This window comes from Neolamprologus brichardi, chromosome 3, assembly GCF_056152115.1.
Source record: "Neolamprologus brichardi isolate AB-2024 chromosome 3, ASM5615211v1, whole genome shotgun sequence".
NCBI classification, from domain to species: Eukaryota; Metazoa; Chordata; class Actinopteri; order Cichliformes; family Cichlidae; genus Neolamprologus; species Neolamprologus brichardi.
The window spans coordinates 18969208-18982917 of NC_142106.1; the positions used below are offsets into that span (position 1 = coordinate 18969208).

At 39.7% G+C, this 13710-nt stretch overlaps 2 protein-coding genes across 3 annotated transcripts; both read left to right on the forward strand.

Annotated features, from left to right (window-relative positions):
• The first annotated feature begins 1520 nt into the window (after nucleotides 1-1520).
• Nucleotides 1521-5333, forward strand: LOC148103744 (uncharacterized). The gene is made up of 6 exons (XM_087839208.1): nucleotides 1521-1612; nucleotides 2981-3046; nucleotides 4449-4826; nucleotides 4918-5010; nucleotides 5099-5200; nucleotides 5279-5333. The coding sequence occupies exons 1-6, from the start codon at nucleotides 1522-1524 to the stop codon at nucleotides 5311-5313; spliced, it is 765 nt and encodes a 254-aa protein (XP_087695334.1). The 5' UTR covers nucleotide 1521; the 3' UTR covers nucleotides 5314-5333.
• Nucleotides 5334-9879: 4546 nt separating this feature from the next.
• Nucleotides 9880-13009, forward strand: LOC102797330 (myelin-oligodendrocyte glycoprotein-like). Of its 2 annotated transcripts, none has more exons than XM_087833162.1 (5): nucleotides 9880-9961; nucleotides 11317-11679; nucleotides 11770-11862; nucleotides 11951-12052; nucleotides 12137-13009. In XM_087833162.1, exons 1-5 carry the CDS (start codon nucleotides 9880-9882, stop codon nucleotides 12151-12153), a joined length of 657 nt encoding a protein of 218 aa, XP_087689288.1. In that variant the 3' UTR covers nucleotides 12154-13009. The 2 variants fall into 2 exon arrangements, with proteins under 2 accessions (XP_087689288.1, XP_035771893.1); XM_035916000.2 differs by having other exon boundaries at nucleotides 11954-12052.
• The last annotated feature ends 701 nt before the right edge of the window (nucleotides 13010-13710 follow it).

The following is a 13710-nucleotide window of genomic DNA, read 5'->3' on the forward strand; positions in this document are numbered from 1 at the left end:
AGCATGTTTAATGAATATTTATTTAGTCTCACTGTGTGAACTTATTTAAATGTTATACCTGAGTATTTAAAGAGAACTTAAATCTTCAGTGAGACCTTAAAGAGTCTCCGATGGACAAATTAAAGGGTTAAAATCCCCCCTGATCATTGCTAACTAGACTGAAACAAATCATCCCCGAACACCAAGACTGTTTTGTGTTTAAATATGTTCAGTTTTTTTCCAGCATCCGTTACAGATCAAAGCATTAAAGGAAATTTAAAGGTTTCTCTCTAGGTACCATGGCCTCCTTCCATAGTCCAAACATTAAGTGGAGATTCTACAATGCTCATAGGCAATGTGAATGTGAATTTTTCGATGTCTTTCTGTATTGGCCCGCAACAGACTGGAGATCTGTCACGGGTGCACTCCGTTTCTCGCCCTATGGTAGCTGGGATGGGCTCCCTCCCGACCCTGATAAGGATGGATGGAAATAAGCCATCTGCTGACTGATCTGCAGTAATGAAAGGAGATTTGTGAAGTATCAGAGGTTTGATTGATTCAGAGTGCACATGCAAAAGCCATGTATACCAAACCTCCAATCAGAGTTTCTGCAGCAGCTGTAAAATTTTTCCTTTTAGTTGATAATTTTCTACACTCAAAACATTAACTGTTGACTTCAATTAATTATTTTTTTTGTCAACGGGTTTCAGAAAAAATGTATTATGTTAGATAGAAGCAAAAAATGTAAGTTAATTAAGACAAATAAAATTAGATTAGAAAAGCAAAAGTTTTGTGAACTGAGGCAATAAAAAATACTGTATTTCTTTAAGTTTTTCAAAGATGTTTTCCCTTTGATTGAGAAGCTTATTCGGTTCTAAAATCCAATGGTGAAGAATCCCAGGTATTTAATCTCTTGTGAGCTGTCTCTTAAGAAGGTTGTTGATCCAGTAATGATCATTATCAGTAGAGGTTTCAGGTGAAACCACCTCTCTTCTCTGTCTAAAACATGAAAGACTGACCTTTATCCTTTATCTTTCAAGTTTTTTTTAAACCTCTGCTGATAATTACAATTCCTTATGTTTTTTGGAAGCTGCACTTCCAACAATATCTATAAAAAGGGAAATCTTTGTGCCCAACTTAACATGCAAAGCAATCTGATACAGTTGAAAATGACTCCTAAGGTCAGCCTAAGTGTCCTGGAGTGATAGTGTTGCAAACAGAAATACCCAGAAGAGCCAGAGGATCAGGGCAGGGGGTATATTTATTGTGTAAATATGTCTGTAGTTCAAAGTGATGGAGAACAACACTTGTTTATAGCTCAGTGATGGACTTTATTGTTTTTGCTTAGTAAGACCTACATAACTGGGTGAAAGGATGTTCCAGCTCATGACTGTGTTGGCTGGTCGTGTTTTCTCCAGGTGTTTCCAGATGTTTCTAGTCAAATGACTAAGGGAAAGAGAGAGACGGGCGGGGCTAAAGCAGTAACCTACTTGAACGGTCCACGATGATTCGGGTTATTCATTCAAAGAATAACTACGAGCCATGTCTGTGTACAGCTCGCTGGGTGGAGACTCATCCTCACTGTGGACTTTCATCCTGTGCTCAGCTTTGCTCGTCTGGACTCCCGTTCAAGGTAAACTCACAGCTACATTTCATTCACATTTTCAAGAAATAAACAAGCCGAATTCACTATTAGCAGTTCAACTTTGTTGTGTGTCACTGTGAGTAATGACGTCAGTTAATTACTTTTGACACGTGAAATAATGTTAAATTGTGGTGACTGTCAGGCAGGTTCTGCCCCGTATGAAGCGGTTTCTTCCAATCTGAGCGTTGATAAGAGTATTATGTATTTATTTATCGGATAAAGGCAACGATCCACTTACCATTCTAAAGTTGTGTAAAGGTTCGACACGCCTATTTACGTCAGACACGCCACACCTGTTTCTCACAGCGTAAACAAAACGCACGCGTCACACAAGAACGAAATAAGGAAATATGTCCGGTGTGGAAACTGGCTAGAAAACAATAAATTTAGTCTCTGATATCACGTAATGACACATTTCAAACTTTGTTTCTCGCCTCAAATGTTTTTATTTGCTCATTTCGCAAGTCTATCTTTGAAAAATATACGAAAAGATTTGAAAGGAGCCGCCATTTCGGCGCAGTTGTAAGGCCTGATCACGTGACTGATTTGTCCAATAAAATTCAGTCACGTGAAAGTCTTGATTTTACATATTTTTCACTTATTCTTGTAAATATTTTTAGTCAGGCTTTCAGTTTAAAGTTTCCATTCTGCGTTAGATTTTAAGTTACTGTCCTACTCCACTGTTTTATGAGGTAAACTCCCTGAACCTACCGTACAAAATAAGACAACAGAAGAAAATCAAGATTAATTTGTAGCTTTTTATGGATCTCCTGCTTTGTTCTGAACAGATATGTTCACCTTGGCAGGGAAGGGGTGCTTAATTTGTGTGGTGCACACATTTGATCTTTATAAGAATATTCTACTGAGTTGTAAATTTACACATGTCATAACCTCATTTATTGTTTGGTAATCATGACTTTGCTCTTTTTAATCTTGATTCAATTCCATCATTGAGTCATTTCTGGGAAAACCCCCACCACACATCCAGTTAGTTAATCACTGGTGACTAGACATAAAAGAAATTCAATTATATAGGGACTTTTGTGTGTGGTTTCTTTATTATTATTATTTTATCTGACCTGTTATCAGGGTCAACAAATTATTTTGTGAATATTTCTAACTAATCTATATAGAAAGCATTAAACATCACAATTTAATAAAACATTACCGAATATAAGGTAAAAAAAAGATTATATTAATTAATTTCCATATGTTTATATGTTTTTTTGTTTGTTTGTTTTTAAATATATTCATTTTCAAGCTTCATGTTTTTGTGTATGATGTCAGCAGCTCGTATAATAAAATCTTCTCTATCTTCTCATGATGTCTTCTGAAGTTGTGAATTTCTTTTTCCAGTTATTCCGACGTCCCGTGATGGTACAGGAAGTCTTTCTAGAAGTCCAGAAGTCCGCAGCCAACTCGGTAACGTCTCCACACTGTAGAACTTAATTCACTTAAATTACATTGAATTTATTTAAGAAATCATGGCCTTGCGGGAGGAAAAGTAATGTCAGCAAACGAGGACTGAATTAAACCAACGTCACACAAACCTAATATACTGAATATTTGCGTTGTTGTTTCCACGCAAACACCAGAAACCACATCATACATTGACAAGACTCAAACAATACAGATGGCTAATCAATTTAAAAAGTAAATAATAGAGCTTAAGCTCATAATCACACCATTTTTAAACATTTAAACAGCTGGAAATTGTAGTGAGGGGATGAATTAACACTGTTGGAGCTATTTGTTCTTATTTTTTATTATTTTGAAATTAGTTAAAGTTTGTTGTTAGTTTACTTATATTTTGGGGTTTATTTACAAGTTATTTGTTGGTTAATATTTTGTTTCAAAGTTTGTTTGATGTTACTTTGTTAAATTAGTCAGGAAGAGCTGTAGGGCCATTTTGTTTTCTATAAATAAAGAGACTGGTAGAGGACCAGCATGCACTGGGGTGGGCCTATGGTTTTTTACCAGAGCAGGAGAAGCAGCAGGAAGTAACAAAAAAAATGGATCTTGTTATTGCTTGCCAAACTGGATAAATAAACCATAAAACGCAACTTTCAAGTTTGGACAGTGGACTTCTTTTGCCTGCGTACGAAATAGTATCTCAGTGCAGCAGTGGCTTGTGGACTTTTAATTGTGGGATGTTTGGTTTGTCAAACAAAAGGAATTGCCACTACAAACACTATGTTCCAGTATTTTTAGCCGACATATGCGTCCATCATGGTTTTCCACAGATAAGCTAGTTTTGGCTTTAACAACTTAATTCAGAAGAATTTGGTTAAAAGTCTCTGTGGATTAAGGGGTTTTTTTGTCTTCCTGTGTCTGGTTACTGTAATTTCATTGTTCTGGATCAGCAGGTACCCACAGGAACCCAGCATTTTACCATCTGTCTGATGATCTCATGCTGATGTCACTTATTTACAGAGATTACTCAGAGGAAGCTGTTCAGGTTTAGATTAAAGCAGTTACTGACCAGACTGTTTCCCATGATCAAAACTTTAAATCCTTGACACTGCGTGTGTCTGAACCAACACAGATATGCCTCCATTTAAACCTGATGCATTCAGCTTAATTTATTCTGCTGTAAATTCGCATCCTGATATTGAGATATCTGTCCTGTTTATATACTGAGGAGGACTTCTTTCTTTAAATAATTTGATCTCAGTAAGAAACATTTCTGGAATAACAGCGGAAACACTCATGTGGCTGTTCAAGATCTTCAAGTGTTTGGTGTGTAAATTCACAGAGTTATACACCGAAGATCTGTGGAAGTTCTGTAAGAGTTCAGGAAAATGAATTTTCTGCCTGTTTCCAGGTAAGGTTCTGGTGATTGGTTCAAATCTTCCAATCATCGCCGCTCCGGGTGATGATGTCATCCTGCCGTGTCACCTGGAGCCCATGTTCGATGTCCAGGGTCTGACGGTGGAGTGGTCCAAACCCGACCTGAAGCCCGACCCGTCGGACCGGCTGAGCCGAGTGGAGTACGTTCACCTGTACAGGGACAGGAAGGAGGTCCCCGACATGAAGATGGCCTCGTACTTCAGGAGGACGGAGCTGTTCATGGACGACATGAAACACGGGAACATTTCACTGAAGATCCTGAACGTGTCGGAGGAAGACAACGGCAGATACAGATGTTTCATCCCCAAGCTGCAGAGCAGAGTGAAAGCTGCTGTTGTTGGACTTGTAGTCGGTGAGAAGATTTGTTTTGGCGATGTTTGTGGTTCCAAACTCAAATTTTTTATTAACAATTTATCACTCTTATGTTTTTTTGTGTCTTTTAGACCCAAACTACAGGAAAATCTCATCGACAGAGACACCACTGCATCCCAGAAATGTCCAAACTCCAGATCCTGAGGACATGACTCAGAGAAACAGTGAGAAAAAAAATCCAGATTTATCTCTGCATCATTTCTGTTTTGGTGACGTTTTCGGTCCATTTGTGGTGACCTTTTTTCACCTCAGCAGGTCGGTCCAGGGTCGCTGTGCTGATCTCCATCATCATCACTGTTTCTTTACTTGTAGTCGCTGCACTTGCTGCATATTTCTCTCGCCATCACACAAAAGGTACATCAGAAACAAACACAAACATGTTGCTGCTTCTTGTGCCGTCAGACTGACTCATTATTAAACTTCTTTTAATAGAAGCATTCGGAGGACCAGGGGATCCAAAGTCATAACAATTACTAGTGCTTTGCACAAAGGATCGTTGGTGTTAATGGAGCGGAGAGCGTTGTAGGTTTATCTTTCCTGGATCCTGACAATTTGGTTGGGGATTCAAACCAGCGGCCACATCAGGGAGACACTTCAGTCCAGCAGCACTGAGATCATCATAACGTCACTTTTACAAAAGTGTTTAACAACTATCAGATAAAACGCAGAGTGAATGCTACACAGTATCTACACAGTAAATAAATGAAAGATGTTACATGTAAGTTATTATTTTCATAAATAACAAGAAGAAGTCTGAGAGCACAAAGCTCTGCTGAGGAAAGTATTTACTTAAAAAAAAAGTTTTCTATTTTGTATGTGTTCGTTTTGTTTTCTTTGTTTGTTTGTACTTTATGAAGTTTGCAAAGCAGTAAATATGTGATAATAATCTGACAGATGTTTACTTTGATTGCACAAACATTATGTAGGAGTCATGGATGGATAACAGGTATTTATTTGTAAATAACTGACTATATAAAACTTGAGCTGATTATTTAATTTTACACTACAGTATATTTCTGACTAACTGGGCAGCTTACCATCTTTCTCTGGGGTCAACTTAAAAAAGCTTTTATTTGGTATAGAAACTGACAGTTAACCTCGCTGATGTGAAGCATGCTTAAACTTGACCAAGAGTGGAGAGATGGTGTCTTTGATTTTTAAATTTTTGTCTTGATATTTGTTCTACTTATTTTTATTTTTATGAACTTTAACGCGTTTCTTTTATTTGTCTTTAATGTTTAAAACCACCTTCTTCCTGCTCTTTGTAAACATTGTTTTTAAAGTGCGTTATAAATAAATTATTCCATACCTCATATTTATTTATTTATTTATTTATCATTTCTGTTTGTTGTTTCCTGTTTGCATTTTATGAAGTTTTCAAACTGTTTGATTAGATGAAAGTTTGTATTTTTGTGAATTATTTTGTGTTTCAGAGATATTAAAATGCTCTACAGAGTTTTATTATTCTAAGGTCAGTCTGATGCAGTCATCTCTTACTGCTTTACACACATACACACACTCTTACTCCTTTATGTCTCAATTAATGTCATGTATGTTGTATGATTAGTCTCATGTTTCTGACAGTTTGATGGGAAACATGCACGTGAGGAGCTACCTGGATTTAATTTGCCAGGTCTGGTAGTCCTCGTCTTGCTCCTTATCACAAACTAGCTTTCTGGGCCTCATACAAAAACAGTCTTAACCCTCTAAAATAAAAACTAAAACTACATATAAAAAAAACAAAAAAGTGACATTTTAGTTAACTAAAATAAAATTTAAAAATTGTCAGAAAATGCAAAACTATAATAACTCTTATAGCCATGACCAGGACTCTGTTTTTGTTTTGTTCCACTTTACACAGGTGCAGACTCGAGTCCTCAGTCCTGTATGTCACTGAATTTGTCAGAGACTGTGGTGGCAGACCATGGAGTTGCAGGCGAGAAGTAGGACCCAAATGCAGGACTCTTGTGGTGAACAGTGAATTTATTTATAAAGTGCACGATGAATCACTATTTACAAGTTCCAGGCACTGGGGTGGCGTGGCGCTTCCTCCCTGAATCCTACACAGTGCAAGTGTCCATAAAAAGTGAATAGTGAAAAGAGCAAACTCCTACCAATACCTAGTGAAGACAAAACACACTGATGACTAGACGATTCTTCCTTTAGCGAGGGTTTTCTAAAATAGCAGACCACGGCTGTACTGACAAGTCAGAAGGAAGAATCCGGCACCGACTGGAGCTCAGCCACACTCTTAAATAAGGCGCTGATGACGAGTGGCAGGTGTGGCTGCCTCCAGCGCTGCAGGATCACGATCTGGCAACCCAAAACATCTGGGAGCATGGACACAAATACACACACAGGGAGACGGTTGAAAAAAGCAACCAAAAGACTCAGAAAAAAGCATATTTATACAGAAAGTACAAGTCACAGTGATTTAGTGGTCATTAAAACGTGTTCAGAACTGCTGATGGTTCATCTCATAGACGCACGATATGATATCCTCGTGCCGGTGTTGTTGGCACATAGATGATGACACACTGCTCTCCCCTTGTGACTGCCGTCAGCAGCAGTTATGAAGTTTATGGTAATTTCATGGGTGTAAGTTACAATAAATACATTAAAATACTTTCTTTTTAATAAATCATATTTAATGTATACATTTTTGGTTTAAAAACACACATTTAAAGGTTTTACAGAATGTTTCCAGGGTGGAACCAATGTTCAGTCTGTTGTTTGGGGTTGACAATATTTTCAGTTACACGCCACACTCGGTAGAAGGCAGCATGCTTTCTTTTCTCAGGTGGTGGTAGAGCTATGTAGACGCATGCAAAGAAGTTTCCCGGCTATGGGGAAAAAGTGTGCACTGCAAGATGTGTTTTCATTAACCCCTTCAAGTTCATGCGGCCAATGAGGTTTGCAATTTGTGTTTTATATGTTAGTAGAAAAATTAGATGTTTGTTTGTGACAGAACTGTCAAGTTTATGTTAATCATTGTAAAGGTCAAATTGTGAATGTTTTTTATGTTGTTGAATAATATGCTTTATTGTTTATTCTCTATGATAACAACTTATTGTGAAAACTGATTATTCCATGTTGTTTGTACAGTTTAAATTGTATGGTTGGTGCCACTTGTGTCCATTAAATGCAGTAAAAATCAAGAATGCCTTGAGTCCGTTTTTCAACTTTGAGGAAGCTACACCCCTACATGAGCTCACTTTATAATTTGAAAGTATTGGTACTGCTGTTGGCAATACTGGCTCTGTAGGTAATCAGTATTGAGTAGATACCAAAAGTTCGAGGATCACACAGCGTTGCTCCGAAGTCTTCATCGTCACCATCATGAAGAGTTGAGAGTTAATGATCGTTATTCAGGCTACAGACGATCCGCAGTGACATCTTGAACTTAGCTGGTTTGTTTGTGAACCCGTGTTAATTTACCCACACCGACGTGTCTAGACACGTCGGTGTGTCTAGACACGTCGGTGTGGGTAAATCCAGAGCCTGTCTGCACACTCACAACGTTACACCGATAAAAAGACATGCTGAGATCTGACTTCATATCAGGATCTGTTAAAGTTTTTTTTAGCTAACCATAGCGCAGTGAAACATGTCACATATTCAGATGATTTAAATCATTTCACAGAAGAAGGGCCAACAGTGAGCGGAGACGTTCAGAGGGACTTTCAGCTGATTCAAAATGAATCCAAAGACTGTGAGATTAAAGATTAAATCATAGTAAAAATAAATAAATAAATAAAATATAATCAACACAGTATTTCCAAAGGGGTCAGAGCGCTGAGAGAACAATCATGGCAGACAAACAGATGACTAAAGTAAATACAGCAGTATTTTGTCTTTCAGTATCATAAGAGGCACAGCAGTATTTTAGTTTTATATTTTTATTTTGTTTGCTTTGTCTTCTCCTTCGCCAGCATGAGTCAGCAACAATGTTCTGAGTCATCAAAGTTATGAAGCTTGTCACAAACACCTGTTTTATCTGCCAGCTGAATCTAAATGTAATCACGGGGTTAACCGCGGGGATTTATGGGAGTTTTTGAAGACTTTAGAAACTTTATTTTTTCCCCTTCATCGAGTTACAGTTAAATATTATTGTTTGTTATAGATCATGGGTTTTTTCTAACATTTCCGTGGTCCAAGCTTTTCTATAGCAATGAGTAATTATTATTAACAACAAAGAACAACTGATCTGATGATCATGTTGTTTGATAACGAACGTTAACGGGTCAAGGCTCCAGGTGTTTCCAGATGTTTCACGTTTGGAGTTCCTGATTAAAAAATTCTGGCATTAAATTGCTAGAGTCAAAAACATGTTTATCTGCGATCATGAGCGCAGTGAGTTTACTGATAGACAAGATGAATTGTAAGATCCATCCATCCATTCGCTTCCGCTTATCCTTTTTCAGGGTCGCGGGGGGCACTGGAGCCTATCCCAGCTGTCATAGGGCGAGAGGCGGGGTACACCCTGAACAGGTCGCCAGTCTGTCGCAGGGCCAACACACAGGGACAGACAACCATTTGCACTCACATTCATTCGCACATTCACACCTAGTGACAATTTGGATTATCCAATTAACCTATCCCCACAAGCTGCATGTCTTTGGACAGTGGGAGGAAGCCGGATTACCCGGAGGGAACCCACGCAAACACGGAGAGAACATGCAAACTCCACACAGAAAAACCCCGGCCTGATGTTGGAATTGAACTCAGGACCTTCTTGCTGTTCGGCAACAGTGCTAACCACCGTGCCTGAATTGTAAGATTTATTTATTTATTCATTCATATATTAAGAGTGCAAACAAACATCACCAGTTAGCCTGACCACCTGTTAAATCGCGCACACACTGTGAAGGACAGAAATATGTTCACCGTCAGCAGCGGAGCAAGTCAGCTGTTGCTGTATTCAACCAATCACAGACGAGTGATGCGGGGCGGGAATTTAAAGCCAGTCTCGCTTTCAGCGAGCAGGAGGCAGAAACTCAGACCTGACTCACTCAGTCCGTGCTCTACCTGCGATGTCTGTGTACAGCCCACTCTCTGCCTCGCTGTGGACTTTTATCCTGTGCTCGGCTTTCAGCGTGTGGACTTCGGTTAGAGGTAAACATTACTGACAGCTCACAGCTGTGTTTTCTTCTCTGTCGCTGTGAGGATGACAGTTTTCGGTGTGATTTGCGGCTTTCCCCCGTTAATATAGCAGGTTGACTGTGTGAGTGTGAACTTGTCAGACTGCTGTTTCTGTTAATGCAGCAGAATTTAAACAAAAAACAAAATTATGTTTAAAAATATAATAGAGCGTTTTTGTTTCTGACTAACATACAGGATGAAGTCTGTATTGTACTGAGCTGGTTTTCTATCATCATTGAGTGGAAACGACTTCATTTAGAGGGTGTATGAGGAGGATGTGAAGGGTGGAGTGAAAACAGTTAGATGATTAGGTTAGGTTTAAAGGTTTGGGTGGAGCACTGAAGGTTTTATCACTGCTCTGTTACAGGTTATCCGAGGCAGAGTCACTGAGCCTAGCATGAAGTAGAACAACACAGCTTTAGTGTACTAAAGTAAGAGAGCTCTGACTGTAAGTGAAACATGCTCTACAGTCTGGTTCAAGCTGAACAAGCTGATTTGATAATAAATCAAACGAGGAGCTTTGACTTTAATAACTCATCTTATAAGACTAACCAAACTAATCAGATACTCTGGTCATGATTCAGCAGCTAACAATGCCAAGTGTGAGTGACTCAGAGGAACTTCTGCTCTCTAATCTGATCCAAACATGCAGTTTTAACGGATGCAGGAAAGGCATCTGGTGTCAAAATCTGAGTCAGACCAAATATGTGGATCTTGGAAATAAGCAGCTGAGTGTAGTTTCTAGACTTCATGTGTCTGCAGATCACAGGCAATTATTGCTGAGCAGCATGTGAATGTAGGGTTCGTTATGTAGTTACAGAAACACATCCTCCACATTATGAGTCATTGTGAAGAACTGACAGAAAGCAGATCTTCTGCTGTTTTGTTGGTTTGGTGTAAGACCACGTCCTGCTGATCCAGTTATCAACATGCTGCAGCTTCATTTCATGACCTTCTTAAACTCTGGGTAGTTCAAAGACTGTCACTGTGACACGAAGCAATGAAAAGAAGTCATGATGAATCCATCAGAAATCTGAATCTGATTAATTAGCACAAAATACTCCATGTCATTGCTTTCAGTGCCTTTTGCTTTCTTTGTCTCCCCTGATAAGCTGAACGTCTCTGAGTTGTGAACATTAGTAAACTGAGGCTCGTCTGCATTTCCTTTAAACGGATTATCAGGTTTATGTGTGTGTGCGCCTCAAAAATCTGACTTGTACCTAAAATGTTCAGTGTGACAAGAAATGTTTTATAGAAACTCATTTCTAGTCGTGAGGGTCTGTGGGAGTTCAAGGGGTTTAATTTTTTAATTTTCCATCTGTTTCCAGGTGAGGTTCTGGTGATTGGTTCAAATCTTCCAATCATCGCCGCTCCAGGTGATGATGTCATCCTGCCGTGTCACCTGGAGCCCATGTTTGATGTCCAGGGTCTGACGGTGGAGTGGTCCAAACCCGACCTGAAGCCCGACCCGTCAGATGAGTACGTTCACCTATACAGACATGGAAAGGAGGTCCCCGACATGAAGATGGCCTCGTACTTCAGGAGGACGGAGCTGTTCATGGACGACATGAAACACGGGAACATTTCACTGAAGATCCTGAACGTGTCGGAGGAAGACAACGGCAGATACAGATGTTTCATCCCCAAGCTGCAGAGCACAGTGAAAGCTGCTGTTGTTGAACTTGTAGTCAGTCAGAAGATTTGTTTTGTTGATGTTTGTGGTTCCAAACTCAAATTTTTATTAACAATTTATGACTCTTATGTTTTTTTGTGTCTTTTAGACCCAAACTACGGGAAAATCTCATCACCAGAGACACCACTGCATCCCAGAAACCTCCGAACTCCAGATCCTCAGGACACGACTCAGAGAAACAGTGAGAAAAAAAATCCAGATTTATCTCAGCATCATTTCTGTTTTGGTGACGTTTTCGGTCCATTTGTGGTGACCTTTTTTCACCTCAGCAGATCGGTCCAGGGCCGCTGTGCTGATCTCCATCATCATCACTGTTTCTTTACTTGTAGTCGCTGCACTTGCTGCTTATTTCTCTCGCCATCACACAAAAGGTACGTCAGAAACAAACACAAACTCAAACATGTTGTTGCTTCTTGTGCCCTCAGACTGACTCATTATTTAACTTCTTTTAACAGAAACATCGAGAGGATGAAGGGACCCAAAGCCAGCCATGACAGTCTAGATGTGTTGCTTAAAAGAGGCTGATGATAATAGTTCATGAAGCATTAAAATTTATCTTTACAGGATCTTCACAGCAGACTCTCCTGTCCCTTCCAGCTCATCATCCTCACCACCCCAGCCTTATACTCAAGCCTCTTGGCTTGACAGTCGCCCTCCTTTGCTTGAAGCTCTGGTTTGTCACCGGCCCCCCAGTCACCTGCCTTCTTCCTGCCACCACACTCCTAAGAGAGTTGGGCCCTCCATCGTTCATAATGCCTGAGGTGTGCTGGTGTCCAGTAGAGCCATTTGAGGGTCTCCAGTGCTAGCCTCCCAACCAGCCCTCACATCTTGGGGCAGAGACCTCTGTCACTGGCCCTGGATCTTGTCCCATTTTTGGCCAACTCTGTGAACTCTTCATTTATGTTTTGGACTTGTGTGCGCCCCCTTTGTCTTTTGTCCTTGTCTTTTTCCAACTCACACACTCACACTTCGATAACATTTTAATCAGTGGGAAAACTTTGGTAGGTAGAAAAGAAACTGACCTGAAACATTTGTACAAACATCACCAGGCTTTGATGGAACAAAAAGCACGATGTATGGAAACAGCCCTTAGATCTATACCTCATGCACTCTGGGTGTGAAGATGGCTCCTCATCCTCCTCTGTGTACTCTGAGCCTGACATGGAAAAGGCTTCAGAGGTAGAACCAGACCAACTGGAGTCCAACTCTGACGCATCTGAAGATGAGACTGGAATGGAGATAGATGAAGCAGCAGTGGGATGGACTTCTCCATCTCCATATTTTGGTATCCACAAAGAGTGTGACGTTGAACAACATCCAAGCAGCAGCAGGTTTAGTCCCAAGAACTACACACTTTGCCAAGAGTACTGCTGCTGATGTTTACCCCCCCCCCCCCCTCCCCCAACCACATCTCCACAGAGACTGTGTCAGCTCCCAAACAGACAAGAAACCAACTAAAAACCAGCAACAAACAACTTAAACATAAAAACCCACAAAGAGAGAACAATATAGTATCCACATCTGAACCAAAGAGTAAAACAGTGAAATGTGGATCAATAAATATTAGGTCTCTCTCCTCCAAGTCTCTGTTAGTACATGACTTAATAATTGATCAACAAATAGCCTTAGCCTTGTCCACCCCAGCTGTGAAACTCAGAAATCAGTCTTACTTGTTATCATCTATCGTCCACCTGGGCCTTACACAGAGTTTCTGTCTGATTTCTCAGACTTTATATCTAATTTAGTTCTGAGCTCAGATAAAATAATTATTGTGGGTGATTTTAACATCCATGTTGATGCTAAAAGTAACAGCCTCAACATGGCATTTAATCTGTAATTAGACTCAATTGGCTTCTCTCAAAATGTAAAAGAACCCACCCACCACTTTAATCACACTCTAGATCTTGTTTTAACATATGGCATAGAAACTGAACATTTAACAGTGTTTCCTGAAAACCCTCTCCTGTCTGATCATTTCTTGATAACATTTACATTTACAATAATTGATTACACAGCAGTGGAGAGTAGA

Excerpts from the sequence above, each read along its gene's own strand:
- LOC148103744 (XM_087839208.1), top strand. The coding sequence starts at position 1,522 with ATGTCTGTGTACAGCTCGCTGGGTGGAGACTCATCCTCACTGTGGACT. Across the intron at positions 3,047-4,448 it reads AGAAGTCCGCAGCCAACTCG|GTAAGGTTCTGGTGATTGGT; the intron begins GTAACGTCTCCA and ends GCCTGTTTCCAG. Across the intron at positions 5,201-5,278 it reads CTCTCGCCATCACACAAAAG|AAGCATTCGGAGGACCAGGG; the intron begins GTACATCAGAAA and ends TTCTTTTAATAG.
- LOC102797330 (XM_087833162.1), top strand. The coding sequence starts at position 9,880 with ATGTCTGTGTACAGCCCACTCTCTGCCTCGCTGTGGACTTTTATCCTG. Across the intron at positions 9,962-11,316 it reads CGTGTGGACTTCGGTTAGAG|GTGAGGTTCTGGTGATTGGT; the intron begins GTAAACATTACT and ends ATCTGTTTCCAG. Across the intron at positions 11,680-11,769 it reads TGTTGTTGAACTTGTAGTCA|ACCCAAACTACGGGAAAATC; the intron begins GTCAGAAGATTT and ends TGTGTCTTTTAG.